Raw genomic sequence first — 25,791 nt, forward strand, 5'->3', positions numbered from 1 at the left:
GTACATCTAAATGTATTTTTTTTTAGATTGCATACTTTCATAGTTTCTAGAAGTCTTGGTAATGCTGTTCCACTGGCCTTTACAATAGCTGTTGAGTACGTCAGTCCCTTTTTGTCTTTGTGCTTTTATGTCTTTCTATTTGGTGGTTTTGAAGTTTTCGTCATTGTTCTCAGGCTTCTGTTTGAGTGGTGAAACTTAATAATAACACCCAAATGTCTATAATTTCTTTATGAGGTGAGAAATGATTCACAAATCATAATTTCTTAATGGGTTTTGTACTACAAAGATAGCTGAGTATAACTGTTTCTTCTCCAGGAGTGAAGGTTTTTCATTTTTGCTTGTTGTAGACTCGGGATCCAGGCTACCATAGACCATGTGAATGAACCGTGAATGTGGGGTCTGTTTAGTATGGTGAGGACAGATTTTGATATGGCTGATATAACTTGGCTTCTTTTATAACCCACAGAAGAAGATAAGCCCTTCTAAAGCTTAATATAGCAGTCTACAATAGAACAGATATATCACATCCCAGAAAGTTTATAACTCTCCTTTGGGTTTAAAGGGAGATTAAGGTGATTGAGTGGTAGAGATTTTCACAATACATGCCTAATTTAGGCAAGATGAGTACCTCTAGTAGTGACTTGCCTTGGCACAAGGAAAACTAGCTTTAGGAGTATTAAAAAGACAGAAACAACAGTCCTCTCTCCTCAGCAGATGTATCCTGTCTTTTGAATCTCATCTGTAAGAAAGTTCGGACAGAGATTTCACCACCTGGGAAGTTGGCTTTTGTGCAGATATCTGGTTTTGAGGGACTGAGGGGCAATGGCCACAAACTGAAGCACAGGAAGTTCCAACTGAATATGAGAGGGCACTTCTGTGCTGTGAGGGTGACAGAGCACTGGCATAGGTTGCCCAGAGAGGTTGTGGAGTCTCCCTCTCTGGAGATATTCAAAACCTGCTTGGATGCCATCCTGTACAATGTGCTCTAGGTTGTCCTGCTCAACAGGGGTGTTGAACTAGATGATCTTCAGAGGTCCCTTCCAACCTCAACCGTTCTGGGATTCTGTGACTGCAGTGCCCATTCAGCACAAAGTGCTCTCAGCCTATCTGTTCACAGCTCTAGGGGTCAAAGTCCTGCTCAATGTTAAGAAGAAGAGAGTTTTTGGGGTGTTCTGCCTAACAGTTTTCTAAGAAAATTAAAGATAAATTTCTTTCTGTTTGTTTTCTTGGTATGAGATACACGTATTCATTACTGTGCTATTGTACAACAGATGAGGCTTTCTGCATCCTTAGACATTTGATCCTGAGAGCAAGAGAAATAAAGCAATGAGGTCAGTCTCTAAAATGCCTAAATATTTATCTGTCACACCACAAAACAAGATTTTTTTTTTTTTTTTTTTTTTTTTTTTTCAGAAATGCCATTGAGAATCTTATTTTCCTAACTTCTCATACTGAAGAGGGCACTGCAAGAAGTTTTCCTCACCTGATAAATAAATCTATTGACCATGTAGTTCTGGGTCAAAGAGAGAAAATATTTTATTTGCTGGTAGACAAAATGATAAGACAATTCTGGCTCACCTTTATATACTACATCAGTATACATTCAAAAAGCTCAATTTTTATCTTGGGAGCCAGGAATACCTTTAGAGGAAATGACTAACTCAATGAAAATTGGTGGTGCTAGCATGCAGAAGAGGATGTTCTCCTCACCTAGCCACAGATATGCCTCAAATTTGTCCCCTTGAAATACTTAATGTTGAGTTTTGCCTTATGGGAAGACACTATTGCTGAAAATAATGCATAATCTGAACATGTAGGCAATTCGCTCATGTTTCTATTGCTCACTCTCTTCTGTACCAAAATGCTGAAGTGTAAGTTCCCACCTGTTCTACACAGGACTCAAGAATGACAATCTTTTGTAGATGAGATCATCTCTGGGAGAGGACTTATCTTTTTGTTAAGGAGAAAAGAAACCCTTGAACCTTCCAGATAAAGCCATTTGTAATTATGCATCATTATAAAAAATGATTATTTTTCTTTGTTGCTTGGAAGTATATTATTAAAATCTTTGGTACTCAGCATTTTTTGTAACTTGCCAACTTTCTTATTTAAAGAGAATTAATTTACTTTTATTCATTTCTTATTTTCTAATAAAAATCATAGCTTTGTGGACCTTTTCATGAATAACTAGAGTTATATACTTCAATTATCTTTAAAAATGCCACCTTGAAAAGTGTCCTGAGATAAGTAATATCTGCAAAGTCAGAAAATTCATTTTATCAACTCTGAGCAATTTTACTCCTAGCATAAAAGCATTATTTTGTGAATACACATTTTAGAAAATACAATTATTTTTCTTTCATCCATAAAATTTAAAACATGCTTTTAAATTTATTTTATTTATTTTTTTTTTTTTAGAAACCAAGTACACATAATAACTGTTGGGTTACCTTGAATAGTACAATCTATTCACTTACATAACATTTTTGTGAATGAAACACTGTACAGAAGCTAGCATATTTCAATTCATCTCCCAGTAATTATTGCTACTTGCAGCTTAGTATGTTCAGATATAGCAGCCTTATAATCAGTATACCATGTATCTTTTCTCATAATCAGCAGCTCCTCCATTGCTGCAAAGCTAATCAGTAGCCGTTCAATTAGAACAAATGCTAAAGCAGTACTTCTTCTATTGAAATTTTCAGTGAAATGGGAAGAGAAAGCAACAAACACAGGCTCTATTAATAGGTAGCTGGAGCAATTTGGATTTGCAGAAGGAGCACAATGTGTTCCAAGGTGTTTTCAGAGGTCCTTGCATTTCAGATGGCAATGATTCTGTGTTAACTTGAAATGGCTTGTTTGAAGCAGCTGCTTTAATCAGCTAAATTTCTGCCTTCCCTCATTCTGCCCCCAATTAGCAATTAAGCAAGATATGTGACACTTGTATTATTCTCCTAAGATTTTTATTTTTTTTAGTCTTCCTTGTGCTTTAAGATTTTTCTGTTGTTTTGGCCTATACTGAAGAATTTAATTTTCTTAATTTTAAGAAAAAACAGTGCTGTTATTCTGATAACACATTGGCAGATTGATTTCAATGCAGTGTGTTACCAGTGTCTTTAAGTTGTTGTCTTTGAACTGAGCTGTAGCACTTGTGCAGCAAGAAAAACACATATCTCTTCCCCAGTAGTACCATTTACCTGCAGTTACTTGAAGCGTAGCATATTACAACATAAAAAAAGAATCTGAAGGACTCAACCATGGAAGAGATAAATTCTTCTGAAAAATGAAGGGATATCATAAGGAATTTTTTGAGTTTGACTTTCATCTGATAAACCTGCACCTTGTTCTGTGTTGTGGAAAAAGATGCTAGGACTGGAGTAGGCTGCTATGAAGTTTTAAAAGGTATATGTACTCTTTCACAATAGAATAAATAAGGCAAAATAACAGTATATGAGTGGCAGAGGAATTAATGTAGCTGTTCTGTCCCCTCTCCTTCACGCTCCCAAGACATTTTCTTATTTGAAATCAAAGATTTTACATCCCTTAAGGGTTAACCTAGTGTTACTTAGTCCCTGGGAAGCATGAAAATGATATATATATGAAATATGAAATGATACATATATGAATATGAAAATATGCTGTTATGTTTCACTTATGAGACTGTGGATCTGTGGACCTTAGTGCTTGGGAAGATCCTTTTCCCCAGGACAGTGGTTGACATGTAGTTTGGTGACAAGTATTATGCTTGACATTCTTTGCCAAAGAAGAAGAACATTCACTTGCTGTGATGACTGATTTGGCACCAGCTCCCAATTTCTTCTGTGTTGCTTGCTCCAGTTCTTGATTGTTTTGCTTGTTAAAAGAGAGACCCACTATTGAAACAGGAGGGGTGATGATAAGTGAGGGGGGAGCATGTTTATTCTCTATGTAGTTCACTGTCTGCAGCATCTGGGAAAATAATGCTGTGGTAGTAGGATAGTATGCAAAACCTACAGCAGAAGGAATTTTCTAATTAATCACAGTCGTGTGTGAAACGCTTAATGTGTGAAAAAACATGACACTGTTTCCCTCAACGTGAAATGTGGTAACCAGATGAGTGAGCAAATCTGTTTCTTCCATGTGGAGCTTTGCAGCTGCTTCTATAAAGGAAGAACTTAGAAAGGAGGAGGAAACAAACAAACAAACGATCAAAAAGAAAACAAACAAAAACAGGCACAAAACTAGCAGAAAATAGGTAGAAACTTTAGAATGGAAAAAGAGAAAAGAATAGGGGAGCGATAACAGGGTTGTCAGATGTACAACATATAGGACTGTGCTGGCTGTGTACACAAGATGTCCAGATGTTCCTGGATGTAGAGTGTGTTGCTTACATCAGGCCTCATTTCGCATGAAACTATCCAAAGGATGACACAGCTAGAAAGAAAGTCAAGACAGAAGGGAAGATGGAACTGAAAAACCTGTTCAGCACTTAAATTCTGACGAATTTCTCTGGGTCCCATAGTAGCATAGGCTGTAACTGTAGCTAACCCCAAGGTATAACCCAGTGTTGTCATTGTGAACCCCCTTGCCTGCTGTGGTTCTGAGGTGCTTGCCTCGGGGAACAAACCCCAGGGCATGTGGCTGTGGTTTAACAGCTTTTGTGTTTTATTATGGCATGAGATGTCCTGTCTGCTGCTGGAAGAAGTCATGTACTCTCTCTGTACCAGGCTCTCATGGCCTGTGACGCTAGCCTGGGGTTCCATGTAGACACAGGTTGGTCCTAGGCCTGTCAAGCACACTCAAGCTATAATTCTTTTGTGACAATCATTCAAACAGATTCATAGTTTCTTTCTGGCCTTGAGACATAACTTATCAGTCAAAGTTTGTCAGTAGGCACTTAAAAGTGCTGATAACAGGATATTTAAAAAATGATTTAGTCACATCAGTTGTGTCAAATAAATGTGTGTTTAAATTTTGTATTTTGCTTGGTTTTGGGGCACTTGTAGGATCTCTCCCCCCGTCATCACCCCAGTTCAGTCTAGGGACCACTTCCAAAGATGTTTTTTACAAGACGACAGGTTTGGCTCCCTGAATACTCACACAGTCCTCCAATGCTACCCTGGTTGCCTCTGCATCCTCTAGCACTGTTGTGTACCTTCATGCCCTGGCCTGCAGTGTGGTGTACAACCTTTTGGTTTAATGCTAGTGAAGAACTACTCTGATGATTTGCAAGACAATCCCAATGCTGGTTTCAGACACTTTCAAATGAAAAAATCCCACATAAAATACAAATAATGTCCAGGGCCACAGGGCCACTGCAGGGACACAGGGTATAAGGTGTCATGGAGGATCATTGCAACTTTGTGTAATGCTTTTCCTCAGGGCCAGAGAAAGATCTTTAGTCCTATTTTAGTTAGTAAGGTACTTGTAACAGTGGGGACCATTTCATGTTAGAATCACTGAGAGGTAAGTCATGTACTGAGCTGGATTAAATACATCAGTAAATCTCTGTCCTCTGGTGTGTTTGTACCTATGTAGGTACTAACTGCCAGTAAAGCACTATTGGTGTTTCAGCATAGCTGTTGAAAGCAGTAGGCTGGCTTACTTGGAAGCTGGTTCAGGTGAGATATTCAACAGTCAGATTATTCAGAGAATAATGTCCAAAGAAAGGAATATTTTAAAATGCTTTCAAGCACTCAACTCCAAGCTAGATCTGGCTGGCAGTTTTGCAACATACATTGCACTCTACTGTCCTCACCCAAGATAGGGAATCTATCACAACTTCTTGTGAATTTCTTTTTCAATCAGTTATGATTAAAATTAGATTAGGAAATGTTTCTCAACCCTAGAATTGATTTTTCTGCTTAAAATCAAAGCACGGAAGAGAGAGATCAGCCTGCCTATGTGTACATTAGCATGTTCCCTTGAGCTTCAGAATAAAAAATGAGTGATTTGATATGAAGGATACATGAATACTCCAAACTTTGCCCTATTTGACATTATAGGTAATACTCATATTTTGAGCTTGCTCACACTCTCTCTCTCATCCCAGTGTATGGAAAGCATTTTTAAATCTTGAAGAACAGTGTGGAATAGGAAAATTTTTTTTTTTTTTCTTCTCTGCAATCCAGTTGTGTATATTAACAATGAATAGTTAATATTTTAGCTTTCCTACTGTAGTGTATAGTGTGCTAAGCTAAAAGATGTAGCTTTCTTACAAATTATGTTGGAATCTAAGACCATATATTTATTGTACATTTTACATCTTTTATTTTAAACAATGGTAAGACTTTCAGTTTCAAAGGAACTAGTCTTATGGTCCCTGTGGACCTGTCTACTTTTGTTTCGCCAGCACAGTTCTATCCACCAGGGGTCATGGTTTTATGTTTGAAAATGTAACGAAAAATAATCTCTTATTATTTTCACTTTCAGTAGCTCTTCTATAATCAGGAATAAAAATAATTGTAGTTATTTACTTTACATGTATTCAAGATTTTTATATTTTTTTAAAGATTTCAAAACATTTTATGTTTAAAATCCTTGTATGTGTCCTTTGCATTCCTTTAGAGTTGACGGAGTATTTCCCGTGGAAAGAGGAAAATGTTGATCTGTCTTTTCTTGTTTTTTAAGTCATAAAAATGATATTCTGACATTGCAGAATAAGGGAAATATGACAATTGCATTTTATTTGCCTAGTGTATTGATAATGCAGTTGTCAGAAGAAGGTTGCAGTAATATTACTTTACCTGCCTTATTCAGAAAGAAAGTATAATACAGTGGTATTTTGAATCAATAGAGCAGCACTTCACAATTTTATTATATACATTTTTCATTGAAGGATTCAGTACGGAAAAATCTCTGATGGGAGGTAAAAATTTAGGAAGCGATACCTGCAGTTTCTTTTATAGCACTTGTCCCCCTAGATTTTTGTGTGCATACCACAACTGCAGAACAATAGTATGGATATACATTTTCCAGGAAGGCCTGGGAATTCTTTAACAGTGTTTTATGATACACTATGACAAAGTTTTCACTTTGCTCTTTTGGTGCTAAAGCTCCTAAAATCTTCCTGGTATACAGCGCTACATATTATGTTAATTTAGTACATGCCCTGTATCATTTTGCTCCAAAGAGCTTTTACTGTGATGACTGTTCACAAAAAAAGCATAATCTTGACATTTTTAAATTATTTTTGCCATTTTTTATGTATCAAAGCTGAATGAGCTGAACTTATTAGTAACCATTTCTTACACTTAAACCAGCAGCAAAAAGATATGCTAGTTCTGAAATGAGCTTATTTTGCTCTTCATTTTGCCCTTAGATGAAGCATTTTCTTTTTTATCTTTTGGATTATGAGAGGTATCCTCTTGAGGCTGTATCTTTTCATGGTTCTTTTCTCTTAATAGGACTTGGGGAATACCATCTTTCAGTCTTTGCTTGTAGCACTTTCTTTTTTCCTTGGTATTGAAATGACCTCAACAGTTGTTTGGTTTACTGCAAAATGTTTTATGATTGGAGTTTATCTGTCCACTTCTAAAAAAAAGGATAGTGAGTTGAACATTTTTTTTTTTTTTTAATTATGAGGTGGTTGTACTTTAATGGAAAACATTGGCTTTCAATTGCTAAGTCTAGCAGTCTGAGTTAAAATGTCTTGATAGAGAGTAAACAGGAATTATTTTCATAGATTTCAGACCAGATGACTTTTCTTCTGAAATAAACTGTACTGGGATTTTAGATAAATTTTAGGCTGAAAATACTTTATTCTTTACTTCCTATGACCCTTTGCTATTCTCAAGCAGAAGAGATTATTGTGATAATATTGGGCAAGTGCTTATGGTACACATGGAGCCTAAATATACTCATACTTCTGCTTTTGAAGGATGGGGAAATAAAGCACAGGAAATTAAGGGGCAAATCCAAAATGACTGAAATAATGTTGCATCTCTAAGTCGGAGAACAGAGTATATATTTCCTGAGACCCCATCTCTCATTCAGTAAGAAACCAGCTGGAGAGTAATGTATATCTTTTTCAACCACCTTGAAACACTGTGAGAGACCTAACTTTCTTTAATATCTGCAGATCACTCCATCTGAGTGTTATGTGACCATCATAAAGGTATTGAATTGACTACTCTCTCATAAAATGTAGCGGTGATCTTGTAGTGTTTTGCTGAAATTCCTCATGCTTCTTTTAGTAGTTAAAATTACAGGGGACAATCCAAATCACAATGAGGAAAATACATTTCAGTTTTTAAGAAAGATGCTTGCTGTTTTTCATCTTTTTTAACAGCCTGGCTCCTGTGGCTGTTGTTGTCTGCCCTAGCTTGCCCAGAAGAAAACTCTACAGAGGTGGTTTAAAAGTGTGGCTCAATCTGAAATGCCATGCAGTTTTCTGCCTGGGCTTCAGCTGCTTTATTGCAGGGACAAGGGTCTCTTGTACTTCTTACGCCATGGCTGCAATCCCATGCAGAGCATCTGAATATGTCCTAGGTGCTTCAGTGACCAAATGGGGCTCCAACAGTCTGAAAGCTGATATAAATCTTCTGTATCACTTTATGCAGCACTGTGCAGATTTCTTGCATTCCTTTGCAAGTATTTAGCTGAATCAGGCAAAGTGTGTTTTGTTGCAGTTTTGAAGACCCTGCAATATTTTTGCGTCTGCTTACCCCTATCCACATGATTTATAAATTGTCCTACTCAACAGAATAAAGACAAGGACATTTCATATATATATATATATATATATATATATAAAATTATTATTTTTTCCTTTCCAGAATTAGCGTTTATGCTCATCTCCTCTTGAGGGGTGCTGCTTCCAGGAAAGAGGTGTCAGTTGTTGAGCTGGAAATTCCTCAAGGCAAATTCTTTCCACACTTGGACTTCACCTTTCTAACTTAGTTTCTGAGCTTTTAAAATGGAGATGACATTTACTTACACTCTAATAATACTGAGGAAATAAATTACATTATATCAGGGATTTAAAAATTTACTTAAAGTTATAGGTATTAATATTGCTAGATTAAGCTATAATTCATAGTACTTAATTTACTTTTCAGTTAACTTTTAAACAGAAGTATCCTTGTTAGCTAAGTTAGCTAAGAAAAATAACTGCTTCACTGGAAAAAGTTAAGCTACAATATCATGTGGAGAAAAAATGCTTTCACAGGAACATGCTTTGAATTTTGTTAGTCACAGCCCCAAATTGTCTTGCTTGCAAAAAGGTAGATAATATATTTAGTGCACTTGCAGGTTAAAAATTGTCATTTTATGATAATTCTTATCATCTCATCAAGATTGGTCATGCTCTTCTGAGTATCTTCAATAAACAAGACTGTCCTCTTCAGATTCTGAGACTGGGAATTAATTACACTCAGTTTTTAGAATGTCTTCTTTGTTATTGGCAGTCAGGTGGGAGGGAGGGTATGATTAAGTGAAAATCAGTCTGACTATTAATTGGTGCACTGCAGAAAGAATATGCATTTTTGGTGAAACAATGTTTTCTAAAATGTAGAAAATCTTACCTAAAATGTCACAGCTCAGGTCTGTAGCTGATGTTCTGTTAATTTCAATGAGTCCAGGACTTCGAAGGCTCTTTCCATGGTGAAATATGCTAAATGACAATAACAGTGGAGGACATGTGGCCTGCGCTGTACAGGGCTGCTGCCCAGGTATGCAGGGACAGGTTCAGGAAAGCCAAGACACAAGTAGAACTGAGCTTGGCAAGGGATGTAAAAAATAACAATAAGGGAATCTATAGGTACATTTGCCAGAAAAGAGAGGCCAAGGAGAGTGTTCCACCTCTGATAAAGGAGAAGGGAGAACTGGTAACAACAGACATGTAGAAGGCTGAGGTACTCAACAACTTCTTTCCCTCAGTCTTCACTGTCAGTCAGGCTTCCCACATCTCATTTTCCTGAACCTGTAGGTGAGGGCCTGGGGAGCAAAGTCATAGAATGGAATCATAGAATGGCTTGGGTTGGAAGGGACTTTAAAGATCATCTAGTTCCAAACCCCAAATCCCTCCCACTGTAAGCAAAGAGGGTGGGCTCTTGTTGTGAAAACGTCTGTCCTTCTGGACAATGGCTGTATGTGTTGAGGCCCTGCTTCAAGGATGTGGTCAAGCATCACTCATCTGTGGGAAGTAGACAGTAATTTTTTTCCTCTGCACTTCCACATAGCCTTCATTTTTATTTATTTATTTATTTATTTTTATATTTTTTGTTTCCCCCACCCTTTTCCCCTTTCTTTTTTTTCTTTTTTTCCCCTTTAGTTAAATTGTTTAGTTAATAATAATCTCTCTGTAATAATAATAATAATACTTTTTTTCCTTTAATTAAATTATCCTTATCTCAACCTGTGAGTTGTTCTTTACTATGCTTCTTCCCCTCCTCATCTAAGGAGGGGGGGAGTGAGAGAGTGGTTGTGGCGTTTAGCTGCCTAGTACGGTAAAACCACCACAGTGCCTGGAAAGACCATGGGAAAGGCCCTCCTGGAAGCAATGTCAAGGCACATGCAAGACAAGCAGGTGATCTGAGACAACCAGCATGCCTTCACCAAGGGCAAATTGTGCTTGACGAATCTGGTGTCCTTCTATGATGGAGTGACTGCATCACTTAACAGGGGAGAGCTACCAATGTCATCTACCTGGACTTCTATAAGGCCTTTGACACAGTCCCACATGACATCCTGGTCTCCAACTTGGGGAGAGATGGATTTGAAAGGTGGACCCTTCAGTGGATAAGGAATTGGCGTGAAGGTCACACACACAGAGTGATGGTCAATGGCTCTATGTCCAAGTGAAGGCTGGTGATGAGTGGTGTCCCTCAGGGGTCCCTCTTGGGACTGGAAACGTTTAAGATCTTTGTCAACAACAGACAATGGGACTGAGAGCACCCTCAGGAAATTTGCAGATGACACCAAGCTGAGTAGTGCAGTTAATACAACAGAAGGAAGGCATGCCATCCAAAGAGACCTGGACAAGGTTGAGAAATGGGAAAAAGCATGTAGAACAACAACAACGAAAAGTGTGTAGAACCTAATGAGGTTTTACAGGTCTAAGTGCAAGGTGCTGCATCTGGCTCAGGGAAACCCCAGACATGAGCACAGACTGGGAGAAGAACTCATTGAGAGCAGCCCTGCAGAGAAGGACTTGGGGGTTCTGGTGGACAAAAAGCTCAACATGAGCCAGCAGTGTGTGCTTGCAGCCCAGAAGACCAACTGCATCCTGGGCTGCATCAACAGGGGAACAGTCAGCAGGGTGAGGGAGGTGATTGTTCTCCCCTACTCTACCACTTGGAGTTCTGCATCCAGGTCTGGGGCCCCCAGCACAAGAATGATGTTGATCTGTTAAAGTGGGTCCAGAGGAGGGCCACACATATGATCAGAGGGCTAGAGTGCCTCTGCTATGAAGAAAGGCTGAGAGAGCTGGGGATTTCAGTCTATGGAAGAGAAGGTTCTGGGGAGACCTCACTTCAATACTTATAGAGGGCTTATTAAAAAAAAAAAAAAAAAAGAGCAGCTTTTTGTTCAGGCAGATAATGATAGGGCAAGGGATAATGGTTCTAAACTAAAAGAGGGGAGATTTGGATTAGATGTTAGGAGGAAATTCTTCACTTAGAGGGTGGTGAGGCACTGAAACAGGTTGCCCAGAGAAACTGTGGATGCCCCATCCCTAGCGGTGTTCAAGATCAGGTTGGATGAGATCCTGGGCAATCTGATCTAGTGGGTGACATCTCTGCCTATGGTAGGGGGCTTGGAACTGGATGAGCTTTAAGATCCCTTCCAACGCAAAACATTCTAGAATCCTATGGACAAAACAGATTAGCAGCATAGGGATTGTACATTTGCTGATCCTTTTTTTTTTTCTTTTTTCTTTTTTTAATCCAAGAGATATGACAAAATATTATTTTCTTGTTGGAAATGGACTTTCTAGCAAAAAAAAAAAAGTCTGTGAAAAAACAATGGTAGGTATTCTTCTATAGTACCTTGTGGACTTTATGAATGCACCATTTTCACAAAGATTTTTTGATATCATATAATGGGATAATAAATGTAGGCTGAGACACAGTAAGGTTAACCTTGCAAAAAACCTGCAGACTGGGTTTTCCTGGATGAGTGAGTGGAGTCAGTGTGCCCTGACCATCACCTCCCATCTGAGTAGGGAACGGAAACTTATGGAAATGTGGAAATGAGGTATAAGACTTTCTCGCTCAGGGCCAGCCAAATGCTGTCCTACTGCTTTAGCTATAGTTTCAAAGTAATTGATAAGAACCTGAAGCTTCATAAACTCTTGTCACTTGTGTTTAATACAGTTAAAAGATCAGTTATTCCCAAACTGTACAGGTTGATACCCAAGTGGGTTTGCAGACCTGAGATGGTAGGACTAGATAAAGGCCCAAAGGTTTCTGGTTGGGTTCAGTGTTCTCAATGAAATCAAGGGTATTGCATTATATTTCCTTCACAGCAAAAACTACTGCTAACACATGCATATATATACACATACATACAGCACCTGGCGCCATAAAACACATTTACAATAAAAATGTGCCTGGAACTGAAAAAGGAAGAACTTTCTGTTAGAAGGTTTTGTTAAAAACTTGGAAAAACTCTTCAGAAATTCTTGGCATAAATGGAGTAGCAGTGTAAAAGATGTATCGACTCTTCTGATTTTTGCAGGTCATGTTGCTCTGAAGTGAATTTCACAACCGCTTAGATGTTTGCATGCTTGGGATGTTTAGAAAACTAAAGAGTCTGAACAATAAAGCATGCACTTGCTGTATATAAAGGCAAGATCAAAGCCATGTGAAAACACATATTTTTTAACACAGATGAGATTTTGCTGAGCCTGGAGACTAGCCCCACAGCATTTCAGACATGGAGCAGGAATGTGCAACCCAGCTGAGCTGCTTTCTGCTCTGTGGTTTTGTTTGTGGCACAGCTATAGTGATGTTAGCTGTTCCTTTCCGAAAGAATGATGATAAAGACTCTGTGAAAATTCCCACTGGGGATCTGCATCTCATTTAGAGGATGAAAGATTCAACTTTTTTCCATCAGCAAAATCCTTGGTGACATTTCAGTTGGAAAGGATAAGAGAAATGTGGCAGGATGAACAGACAATTGTGAACAGACATGGAGAGAGAATTTTTACAAGGGCAAGTAGTTATGGGACAAGTGATAGTGATAATGGTTTTTAAACTGAAACAGGACAGATTTGGAGCAGATGTTCAGAAGAAATTCTTCATTACGAGGGTGGTGAGGCACTGGAACTGGCTGCACAGATATGTGTAAGCCCCATCCCTGGAGGTGTTCAAAGCCAGGCTGGATGGGGCTGTTAGCAGCCTGATCTGGTGAGAGCCATGGCAGGGCAGGCTGAAATTAGATGGTCTTCAAGGTGCCTCCCAACCCAAACCATTGTTTGATCATATGATCTGAAAAGGTGTTGCAGCAAAGACAGCCCGTCAGAAGCAGAATAGCAAACTGGATAATTATGCTTCATGAGCATTTGCCAGAGAAAAAAACAAACAAAAAAACAACCAAACAACAAACAAACAAACAAAAAAAACAACCAACCAACAACAACAACAAAAAAAAAAACCAACACATTCTCTCTCTTGAACTGATGGCAAGAGTTTATAAGCCACAGTCTATTGGACTTAAAATGTTGTGAGAGAACAGAACAAAAAGGACCGTTCACCTGTTGAGGGGGATTTTCCTCCTTCATATGCTTAAATTAAATACAGATGTTTCTATTTCATTTAGTGTAGGGAAGCTTGAAGGGTGGTAGAAATATCTTTTTCACCCTGAAGAACTTAGGAATGTTTTTCAAAGGAAAAAAAATCCACCAGTCGTAAGGTTTAAAATATGTTTTTTGTACGGCTCCGATCCACCTTAATCCTCAAAAACAAACAAACAAATAAATTTATATATTTGGTTGGAAGCAGAAGATTAGCTGTGGCTTAAAGCTCTGTCTCTTTCTTCTTTATGTTCTGGAAGAGAACAGAAAATCACTGCTGATATATTTGTGGGTATCACAACTGCTGATGGAAATGTAAATGATGGCTAGAATGGGCATCTGCACAAACTCATGTGGATCCTCTGATAAGACTTGGACCTATCCATGTTTTAATACAATGTAGTATCAGATTTTAATCAATGTAGTATCCTGGCATAATCCTGGCAAGAATCAATCACCAAGGTGGTAGATTCTGTACCTCTGATATATGTGGTTCAGATATGAACCACATATAAATGGGTTTTTCATATACGAAATTTGGCTTTGTATAGTGTGAATTTACATTTTCAGTCTTACATCATAAAGCCAAGGCAAAGATAATTGTTTTGATGGCTTGCAAACTGTGTGTTCATCTAGAGATGTGACCAATAGAAAATGTGAGTCATCTGCTGTTCATCAGCTGTTCAGGCAAGTTATGATGGCTCTGGACACCCTTACTTTTATTCTTAAATATTTGAGTTCTGTCAAGTCTAATTTCCTCTTACGGTCAATCTTTACATGATTCACTCTATATCATAGCTATAAATACTTGGTCACAAAGGTGTCCATTTCTTAAGATAAGAACAATTTGCACATTAAACAGGGATCTTAAGATATAAAACCATGAATTCTAGACACATTCTCTTCAATGATATAAATTTTGATGGAAAAAAAAAAAGGAAGTGGGAGGAAGTATCCTGTTATTTCATCCAGAAGTATTTGTGCACGCAGTTTCTGAATGAATATTCAGCATTCATTTATTTAGGAATTTCCTGGAAAACCCAAAGGATATTTTTTGCATACCCAATCTAATGCCTGTCCTCAACAGGAGCACACACTTTTCAGTCATTCTCCAAGGTCTTGACAATACTGGAAAAAATAAACCAAAACATTCAAAATCCTGACAACACTTTGGAGGCTGATTTGAAGTGTTAAGAAGTCTGTTTAAACTTACACAGGACCAGATATCATTCAGGTCTGCATTTAGTATTATATTAATATATACTGGCTGTTATATGCAAGTGTTTGTAGACAGTACTTTTTATTTTTTTAATGACTTTGAGATTAATTTATATAAAATTTTGAAATGTTCATATTGATTTTCCATTCCCTTCAGCTCTGCAAAATGAATGGTAAAAGCAGCTGTCAAAGTGGCAAATTGTTGGGAAACCATTCCAATTATTTTAAGAGCTTGAGTCCAGAACACCTTACACATATTTTGTAGGTCTCCGGTTTTATATGCATTGCACCTGCTTTAACATAAGCAATTTTGCTTATTTTTAGAGCTGAAACATGAGATCTATGTTTGGAGGTTGACTGCACAGCGCATTAACCCTGCCAGCAGGGAAGAGACTGCTGTGAAATGCCTCTTGATGCAGAAGGTGCTGACTCTGGAGATGCTGCTGAGGAAGAAGCTTAGGACGTTCCACAAGTGAGTGGGTGCCAGCGTGTGCCACCTCCCTTGCTCCCACTCTTGATAGGATGAGCTGTAGACATGGGTGGTTTGTTGGACTGACATGGAGCTCCTGCTCATCTCAGACAACAGCTGGAAATGATACTGTGGCTTTGCTAATGTCTTCAGTGGGATGAGACCTATACTCTTAGTTGTCTTTTAATCAGATGTGTGTTGGGGCAAGTACGAAGAGCCACCCTCAGCCTCAGTATTTTTGGAAAAAACCCTAATGTGTAGAGTTTGGAAAATATATGTCAATAGGATCCAAACATAAAGGCCTAGAAATTTCATATGACTTTTGTTTTAAAAAGATCATAAATACTTCATTATGCTTTTCTTTGCAGTAGTGACTACAGTGTAGTAAAATGCTGCAAATTCTTTTCTGCTGAAAAATTCAAGTGTTCTTCAGTGAACTGTTGAGTTTGAGAAACATACCACTAGTGATTTACTGCATTTTAAAATTGTTTTGTAATCAAGCCATCAGTGTTGACCTGAGCATAGGCATAATTAACCATTTATGTATAGAAAAGTAGTTTTTATAAACCGGGACTAACAAGATGCTAACCCTATTTTGTTTAGGTTCCAGCAAAACTAGCTGTTATGCAATGGAATTTGATGTCTGAGAATGGTGGTGATAAATTTTCTTAACTTGAATTGACTCTAGACTAAAGTGAAAATGAAATAGCTTTATTTTTTTTTTTTAATTAATAAACATGCTAATTAAATACACAGTATGAACAAGGGAATGTAAATAATATTTCTTAAACCATTCCAGTAATAATTTTTACTTAATAATTTACTTATTTTTTTACTTAATAATTTTTGCTTATATTGTGCATTTTGAACAGAGTGACAAACAAGTCTGTTACTTCAATTAAAAAAAAAAAATAACGTTGAGTTTACAATACTCAAAGGGGAGTTTTCTGAAGTATACATGAAAATTGTACATTTAATTTGAAAATCAGGATTTCTCCAGCACAAGTACATTTATAGCAATGTAAAAATTCATTAGTATTAACAACAGAGCTCCCAAACTGCAACCCCTGCAGCCTTTTGCTGGAAGGCTGACTATGCTGATAACACAACTATTTTATAAGTTTAATAAGTTATTCAGATTGTAAAAACTTCATTATAAAATGCAAATGTAACACATATGTGTTCTGACTTGTTAGCACATGACCCTTGTTTTATCGCAGATGGGCACACATCACCTTCTGAAACTATTAAGGGAACTACATATTGCATGTAGCCAGCTCCTATACAAGCGTTCATACTCTGGATGCTTGCTCCTTCCAAGCCTGTGGCACTCTTCATGAACTTAACTGTGTATGTACTAGTAGCGCTTGTTACAAAAGTGGGGTCTTAAGTGACCTGTCACTGGAATTTTGCTACTGACCATGTTGCACACAGTTCCTTTCTGGTATGAGATGCTCCTTATGGGTAAAAGGATGATCTGGTTGTGATGAGAGGGATTTAGTCCAATAATTTTGGCAGAGCTCTAATTTCACACTGGAAAAAAGCAGGTGTCATTTTCTTTCAGGCAAATTTCACAAGAAGATAAAAACTGGGAAACAAATATTCAGGAACTTCAGAAAAAAGTAAGTAGATGGCAGTTCTTCTCAGTTCCAGTGTAAGTGGACCTATGCCTTTGTATGGAGAGAGTCTTTTGAACCCAATGCAAATTTAATAACTCTCATGATAGCAGAAAAGCTGGCAGGCAGGCTGGCTGGCCTCAGTTGAACAGGGTTACTGAACCACGTTGCGAGTATTTGTCAGGTTTTATACTTATGTTCCTTAGAAATAGGTTGCTTAAAGGATCAATAAATGATTCAGCAGTGTTTTCTTAAAATTTTAATCTATGGCCAGAGAGACCCAGGAGGTGTCAATAGGTTGTTTATAACCATGATGCATGATGGTAGAGTATACTCCTGCTGATGTACCTAATACCAATTCTAATTTACTACATTGTCTGTGACAAGCCTGCTTTATTATTCAAGTATAGATAAACCACTTTCAGGAATTCTTTTTTCTTTGTTGTGCACACATTAACACTGCTTATGTCTTATATGCCAAAGCTGAGTCTGACAAGACATGTACTCTGTAGTGGGATTAATTTCAACTAAATGTAAATGTCTAAATGTCACATCCTCTCCATCTCATTAGCACTAATGAGTACTGGCCTGTGCTTGGGAACTCATGTCCTTGGTTGGTACCTCTCTGTCCTATATGTCATACCAAAACAGAACAAGGTCAACAGGACTATCTGATTAGTTTTTACACTTTTTTTTTTTTTTTCCAAAGCATTGCATAAATGACAAACTTCTTAAAGAACAGAGATTTAATTGTATTTCTGTAGAGCTTTAAACTGTGTGGAAGAGACTGGAAATGAGAGATACTGAGGCTGGGAGAAGGTGATTCCCTGGGTTGGTGGTAAAAGTGAGATTAGAGTACAGAATCGGGCACAGTGGAAAGTGGCTGGGTCTGAGGGTGAGAGTATGAGGAGCTCTGGGCACAGGGGAACAGGAGCTGCATAGGGATTAGGGATTGGCATGTCCTTGAATGTTCCGCAGGAAGTATATGGATCTGGCCTCTAGGTTGGATTATAGGTTTTCAGAAAATAATTGCAACAAAGGGTGATTTTGTCCAGGGTTGTGAAACCACAGAGCACCTGAAGTTCTGTCTATAGTAGAAACTGTTTCAACCATATAATTACGTAATGATGTTGTGGTAAGATTAGATGGACACATCTAGGTGTATTCAGCAGTTAGCTGCTTGCGTTTGTTAGCTTCACATTGGGCCTTTGTTCCTACATATTCAAAATATAGTGTACATGAAATGCTTCAACTTAAATATTTATGTCTTTTATGCTGAAGAAGGATATACAATACAGGAACAGTAGTTTGTACTTCACACATGCTCTTTTGAACTTAATGCATAATAGATAGCTCCTTCTTTAATACAGTTACTCAATTCTTTTTCCTCTTTACAGCACAGAATAACAGACAAAATCCTTCTTATCAAATGCCTGACTGTGCTGGGATGTGTTATTCTTATGTTTTTTCTCAACTCATTTGTTCCCGGTGTCTACCTAGATCTTGGTAAGTTTCATAGTTTTGTTCTATTTAGTTGAAATAAATAAATAAATAAAATAAATCAAAACAACAACAACAACAAAGCCAGCCAAATTGTAAGATTTTTCTGAGTCTGTGTCAGTTCGGAAAGCTCTTTTCTTTATGTTCCTTGCCTCACAATTTCACCAGATTAATCAAAACAGCAGCTTCTCAGAACAGGTTTTTGAAATGCAGTCACGTCTTAGTCACCCCAGGAGGAGTAGCAGGTAGAGCTCATGACTTGATTTTTCTGACTTCCCAGTATTAGCTAGGTGGGTAAACATTACAGAATGTGCAAATTTGACCTTAGCATGATCTCACTGTAGATATGAATAAATGACAAAAATTCATCCCGGAGATCAGAAATTGTTCCCAAGTAAGGAACAAAGTAGTCTGGCATTATTTCTTCAGTATATATACCTCTTTACGTGACTTCCAGTCATCATTGCATTATCACCAGAATAAATAATTTCCCAAACTAAAAAAAGGAAGACACTGTATATGTGTGAAATAAAAATAACGTGTATACTTTCTAAGCCTAGACTTATATGTGTGGATTTTTATACAGTTATGTGTATATCTATGTGTGGACATGTTCTACATGTCCTAACAATAGAACCAAATTAAAATTCACATATAACTAAAGGGCAGTCATAAAACCTGCCTGTGCATTGGCCTATGAAAATTAAAAATATATTTTTGGCTGCTGAGCACTTACAATTTCTGAATCCCCCACTGTGTACATCCAGTGACTGAAAGATGCAACAGTCTTGAAGAAGAATAACTCATAATGAATAAAACATTGATTGAACTATACTATGGATTTTTATTATGCATCATAGGGCTAGTTTTAGCTGTACAGTGGCAATCAGGTTGAGGAAAGGGTGTCAAACAGTGACACTAGTGGCATGGCTGCTTTGTCAACTTCCTTGTTCCAGAGTATTTGTCGTGATGGACAAATCATGATGGGTGATTTAATCCAATAAATAATATTGGCTGCTAAGAAGTTCTAAGCTGTACTGATGCATTATAAGCACAAAACTGCAACTTTACTAAAGTGTAGGAAGAAGCCGGAATTGAAGACACTTGAAGGCATTTGAAGTCAGTGTGGCTAAGAATGTAAGGAAGGAGCTCACATCAGCAATTTAAGAAATCAATTTTCACCCTTACTTTTCTGCCTCAGATAAGTAGACACTGAACCATGTAGGATTTTCTGAAGTAAACCCATCATCTAAAAGTGTTTTTGAAAACCCACAGTCAGTCAGTAAAGGCCATATAGCGCTGGTTGCGTATGCCCCTGGTAAGGTATTCTTTCAAAACTTCAGAGTAGTTCGAGTACTAGAAGAAACCTAATAAATGATGACTGTTTTTTTGTCCTACTTCATGTCAGTAAAATAAATGAAAAACATGACATGGTTGGCAGCTCAGGTTTCTTTTATTCACTAGTTGATCTTCAGCTGTAACCTTGAGAGTAAACATGGACTGTATGTGTTCTGTGTAGCTTCCCCCTGTTCTGTATTCACAACAAGCCTGTCAGATTAATGGAAAAGTATTATTAAATCATATGCATAATTTCTAATAACATTTAACGGAACCTACAGACTTATACCAAGGTCTCATTGTTGACTCCTGAATTCCACTGTCTTGATGCTTGCTGCCACTTATTTATCATTACTGAAGATAGTGCTGCTATGAGTTTCTATGAATTTTAGTCCTCCAGTGCATGCAAATAAATTTCCTAAAATACAGCACTTGCACTCTGGTGGTTTGGTTAAATTTGTTCAATAAATTTTTTGCATAAAAATGAAAGGAGATTGTAGTTCAGTGTTTAATTTCCTAACAGAATAATGTTTTATATAGAAGCTTATGTGTTAGAAATCTAATAACTTTTAATTGCATTTGGAAGAGTGAATTAGAAAGATTATATAATTCTTTATCTGTCCCCAGCCTTGATACAATTTTTCCATTATGAACTTGGAATCATTGATATAATTTGAGGGAACTGATGTTTTAATTTAAATTATAAAGTTTGAGTACTTAACTCTCTTTTAAAATGCAGAACACTTTCCTATTCAGCTTTCTTTTACCTGTTCATCAGTTTGTTTAGTATAATTCTATGAAATATGAAAGATTAATACGGAGACTTTAAACAAATATGGCAAACTTTAGACTTCTACAGTACTTTCATTCTGTTCCTATGGGATATTACTTTGTTGATAAATCATTGGTAAAGCATCTCAGAAAAGATAACAAGAGAGGAAAATAAAGCCCCTTTGATGTTTCTACTTGGCTCCTATTTTGACTTCAAGTTTTAGGCAGGCATGTCTAGAGCTTTGAACTATAATGAGTTTCCCCTACAGAGACAAAAGATTTTTTTTTTTTAAAGTAAAATAAGAAAAAATTTTATTGGAATAGAATCTAGAATGTTTGTTTATTTATGTTAAGGGATGCTCAGATTGACCAGTTCAGACAGAATAGACAAAATCAATTTATAAGCTACTTCCTTTGGGGTAGGTCCTTTCTCTTTGGTTTGGTTTCACTCATTTCAGTGATTTGCTGAGCTACTGTGATCTCTGTGCAGTTCCTTTGAGTATCCATCACCGCTGTTGCTCTGCTGTTGTCTGCCTCCCTCAGCGACCTCTGCATGCAGTGGAAGTACCTCATTCCTTGCAGACCCCTTACAATCATTCTTCCTTCCACCTCTGAACCCTCTCTTCTTAGGGCAAGGTTCAGTCATTTCTGAGACAGTGGAAGGTCCTCTCCTCCTTTTAAAGGGTTGCAACAGATGATTCGATGATCCTTATGGGTCCCTTCTGACTCGGGATATTCTATGATTTTATGGTTCTTTTGGTCTCATCTGCAGGAAACCTGTGCCAGTGCTATGTCAGCTACACAGTAAAGAAGTGCCTCCTGTGTTCCAGTTTGTGCCCATTGCCTCTTGTCCTGGCACTGGGCACCACTGGGCTCCATCTTCATTGCATTCTTCCTTCAGGTATTTGTAAACATTGATGAGATTCCTCTGTGAGACTCCTCCATACTAAACAGTCCCAGCTCTCTCAGCCTCCTCATAGGAGTGGTGCTCCAGTCACTTGATCATCTTGCTGGACCTCTGTTGGACTCTTTCCAGCATGTTCATGTCTCTCTTTTACAGGGTGCCCAGAACTGAACTCAACACTCCAGCTGTGGTCTCACCAATGCTGAGTAGGAGGTGAGGATCACTTCTCTTGACCCTCTTGTCCTGCTGGCAATGCTTCATCTAATGCAGCCACAAATACAATTAGCTTTAGAAGCAAGGGTACACTGCTGATTCATGTTCAATCTGGTGTCTCCCAGGACTCCAAAGTCCTTTTCTGCAGAGCTGCTTCCCAGCTGGATGGCCCCCGACATGTACTGGTACCTTGGGTTATTTCTCACCAGGTGCAGCTTTTTGCACTTCTCTGTGCTGACCTTCATGAGATTTCTGTAAGTCCACCTCTTCAGCCTGACAAATACACTTTGGATGGCTGCACAGCCCTCTCGTGTGTCACTCACACCTCCTGAGTTTAGATTCTCTACCTAGGGAATCTCAGTCAGGTCCTCATCCATCCTCTGGTAGAGCTCCATGTACTCCAGCAGTCATAGAGTGCAGCACACTCTGCTCTTCTCCCCAGCCTGTTCTTTCCAAAGAGCCTGCATCCTACTTCTCCAACACTCCAGACATAGGAGCTATCCCACCACATCTCCATGATGCCAATAAATCATAAACTCTGAGGGAGCAATCATGTCTTTTTGTGTTTCTGTTGAGTGGTTTTGTCTTCACACCATTGCCTGATCTCATTCTGGTTCCTTTCGTGCTGTGGATGCTTGTGATCTGAAGGATCACAAGCACTTCAGCCAATGCACAACGAACAACCAATGCACAAGAACAACACTTCAACCAATGTTGAAGCTAATTATCTTCAGCTGCCCTTAAAATAATCTGTGCAGGAGATCAATACTCAATGGAGGTGATTAACCACTGTGATTTGCCTGACCTGCTTTAGAGGGGTAATTCATGAAAAGAGTCACCTTACTCTACGTTATTTCACTCTTCATGTGCCAGAGGGTCTCTTCTCAATTTATACTGAGTTTCAGTTACAGATAAGAACAAAACCATAACAGGTAGATGGACTTTTGGTTTGGTTATTCATTTTTGGGGAATTTCAGTATTAACTAAAAACAGATGTAGTATTACTAAACAAAACAGTGTTAGTAAAGAACCTAAACATATGAACTTCTAAAAAAAAATATGATTGTATTAATTTAACAATCACGGTTACCATGAACTTTCTGGGTACTTGGACAAGTTCTATAAGTCAACATGCTGCATCACTTCTTTCAAGAAAACCTCCTAGACATAAATTTTCCCTGTTGTCCTTTCTCTAAAGCTAAAGTTCCTCAATATTTATATACAACGGTTATCTTGTTTGCTGAGAACTCATTTATGTAGTTAAATCTAGTTTCTCCTGGAAAACTCTTCCCTGTCTTCTATATCCACTATGGTTTTACTTCTGACTGTGAGGTTGCACAGCAAATTCTGCTGCAGATACCTTTGAGAATCTGTCTCCTTTCAATTTGCTTTGAATAGTTGTATCTTGCTGCATTGAAAATTTTAAAATCTGTGATTGAAACAGTGGAAAAGGAGGGAAAATGTTCTTTTCATTTAATTTAAAATAACTTTTTGTTTGGATGGCCATATTGTGCAGAGCTCCTTTTTATTTTATGGCCAGTACATGCAAGGAGAAATGCGTTCAGTAGCTGTAGATACAAAAGTCTCCTGTTATCCTGTCACTCCTTTGGATGCCAGTTGTCATATTTTCTGACTAATTTCTGTAATTTACAGAAAATTTGTTGAAATTCACAGGAGAAATTAAATACCTTAATTGGATAAACACATCAGCAGAACAAAAAAAAAAAAAACACAAACCAAACCAAACCAAACCAAACCAACAACAACAACAAAACACAACTCACAACAAATGATTTCTACAGAGAATGTTATGCAAATTATAGCAAAAAGTTTGTCTTAACCTGCAGAGGAGTGACACCTCAACTTCAGGGAAGTGGAGTGGCTCTGAAATTCCTTCCATATAATTTCTCTTGGTTTTCAACCTGCTTTTGTTTAAGTGGATATGCGCAATTTTCAGTTAACACTGTAGTTTACATAGGTGAACCAATAATTCAGAATAGATTAGAGACTGAGTGATACTTTCCTGATGAAGAAAGTCCTTCATTACCCTAAAGAACTTCTCAAATTTACTTGAATTTGGTATTGAATCACAGAATGTCAGAAGTTCTGTACTGATATTTACTTGGCTTAGAAACACCAAATCTAGTTCTCCATTAGTGCGTTTTAATAACTAACTTAATCAATTTTCTATTCTACATTATTTTCAATAAGTGGTACAAGAACTTTTCTGTAGCAATGATTCTTCCTTAAAAACTTTGAGACAGACTGCCAGTATGTGTAAGAGATTTAGCAATGTTTGACTAATGCCAGAAACCATAAGCTTTGAGATCTTTGACTAAATTGTTTAATTCTGTTTAATTCTAATTGTTTAATATCACACGGGTGAAATAAATGTAGTCTGTGCAGTTTTATTCTGAATGTTTAACTCAGAAAGCTGTGTAAGAAGAACTCTAAGAATTTTAAACAGCTCTTTGAACTGTTATTCTGGAACATTTTTCTCATCTACCATTGGTGGTAAATCGCTTAAACCATCTTATGCTATTCTTCGGTATAATGGTGGAGTTATATAAATCTACACTGTTTACAAACAATACAATCATATATGCAAAATGAAACAAATTATGTTTTCAAAATGTGTTTGTACCCATAGGAAGGGTAAGGAAAAGTGTTTATATTTTGGAGATGCTTGCTTTCAGGATAATTTGTGCAAATCTTGTGAAAGGTCTGTCATAGAACTATTCAACTTACTGAAGAGTTATTATTTCATAAAATGTTTGAAAAACAAACAAACAAAAACCCAAACCACTTCACACAAGATCAATTTAAGAAACCACTGTATAATTGTTTAGTGGTTTAGTGCTTAAGAACAACAAAAATCCTGGTGAGACAAACAGCCATTAAGCTATAAAAATTGGTGAATGACATATATTTAGGAGAGCATAGGCTTAATGCCAAAGGCTATATTGTTAAGGTTAGCACATCTTGCACCATTTTGTTACTGAATCTAACATTTATCTCCAGGCTAACTAGGAGCTGACATATTATCTGGTTTTAACTGAGGAGAGCTTATTGGCATTGACTGCTAAGTAACTTCTCATATAAGACTAAATTATCAACTATATTTAAATCTGTTAGAGACAATATTTTTTCTCCTGTATTTTTTGTAAAGCTTTCCAACCTGGTTTGATGAGATAAAGAACCAGATGCAAAGCTTGGGAACCAATGTTTATGGACCTTTTCTAAACAGCTAAAAATATCATCCAAATAATCTGTGGTTGCCTGGAAACTCCTTCACACATTTCAGTGAGGTAGATTGTTTTGGTCCCCAAAACATTTGGATTAGGGATGCCTTCTTTGCATAGAGCAATAGGCTCCAGCTTTCAACGTATCTGTGATGGTGTCATGCTCATGATATTGTGGGCAAAAAAGAGAACCTCATTATATCTGGAACTATGAATTTATTGTTAGTCTAATTAAAACTGTTATCAGTTTAAGCAAAACAAAACAAACAGTTATTGTTTGTGTACTTATGATAACTCTAACACATTGAGTTACTTAATGAATACAAAAGCAAACTCATTAACAATTAAAGCTGTTGCTAATAAATAAATAAATAAAAATAATAAAAAAACATATTCCTAGTATCTTCCCCTTCTATACTAATGTTATGGTTACCCTTTGATGCAATGTGGGGTGCAAAAGTTTACAGTTTTAGGCTGAGTAGAGACATGACGAGTTGATACCTTCAGGTCTTTGCTTGGGGTAGCATTACAAGGGTTTCTTTCTCCTCTTTACCAGAAGATGTATAATGCTGATGGTTTCTTCCTTCTTGTGCTTGAGTCGACTTGAGCTCAATTTTATCCATTTTTTGAAACTTCATGCCTTGCTTTTTTAAATCTTGTCTTCAATTCTGCATTAAGTTCAATTTTGTCAGATACAGTGTTGTATGTTACATACTTATTCCTTGTCCTTTTTTTTTTTTTTTAACTTCAAAAATAGTTTTTGACTCATGTCTAAGTTTGCATTATTATCCCTTACTACTGGCTGC

General features: G+C 37.4%; 1 protein-coding gene across 1 annotated transcript in view; it reads left to right on the top strand.

Moving 5' to 3' along the window:
• The window catches only part of OCA2 (OCA2 melanosomal transmembrane protein), a 178,531-nt gene that overhangs the window by 73,539 nt on the left and 79,201 nt on the right, over positions 1–25,791 (top strand). The window contains 3 exon segments of the mRNA XM_032204674.1: positions 15,257–15,404; positions 16,966–17,023; positions 18,415–18,523. Of these exon segments, the coding sequence (XP_032060565.1) occupies positions 15,257–15,404; positions 16,966–17,023; positions 18,415–18,523 (315 nt within the window).

The sequence above is a fragment of the Aythya fuligula genome, chromosome 1 (assembly GCF_009819795.1).
Source record: "Aythya fuligula isolate bAytFul2 chromosome 1, bAytFul2.pri, whole genome shotgun sequence".
In the NCBI taxonomy this organism is placed as follows: Eukaryota; Metazoa; Chordata; class Aves; order Anseriformes; family Anatidae; genus Aythya; species Aythya fuligula.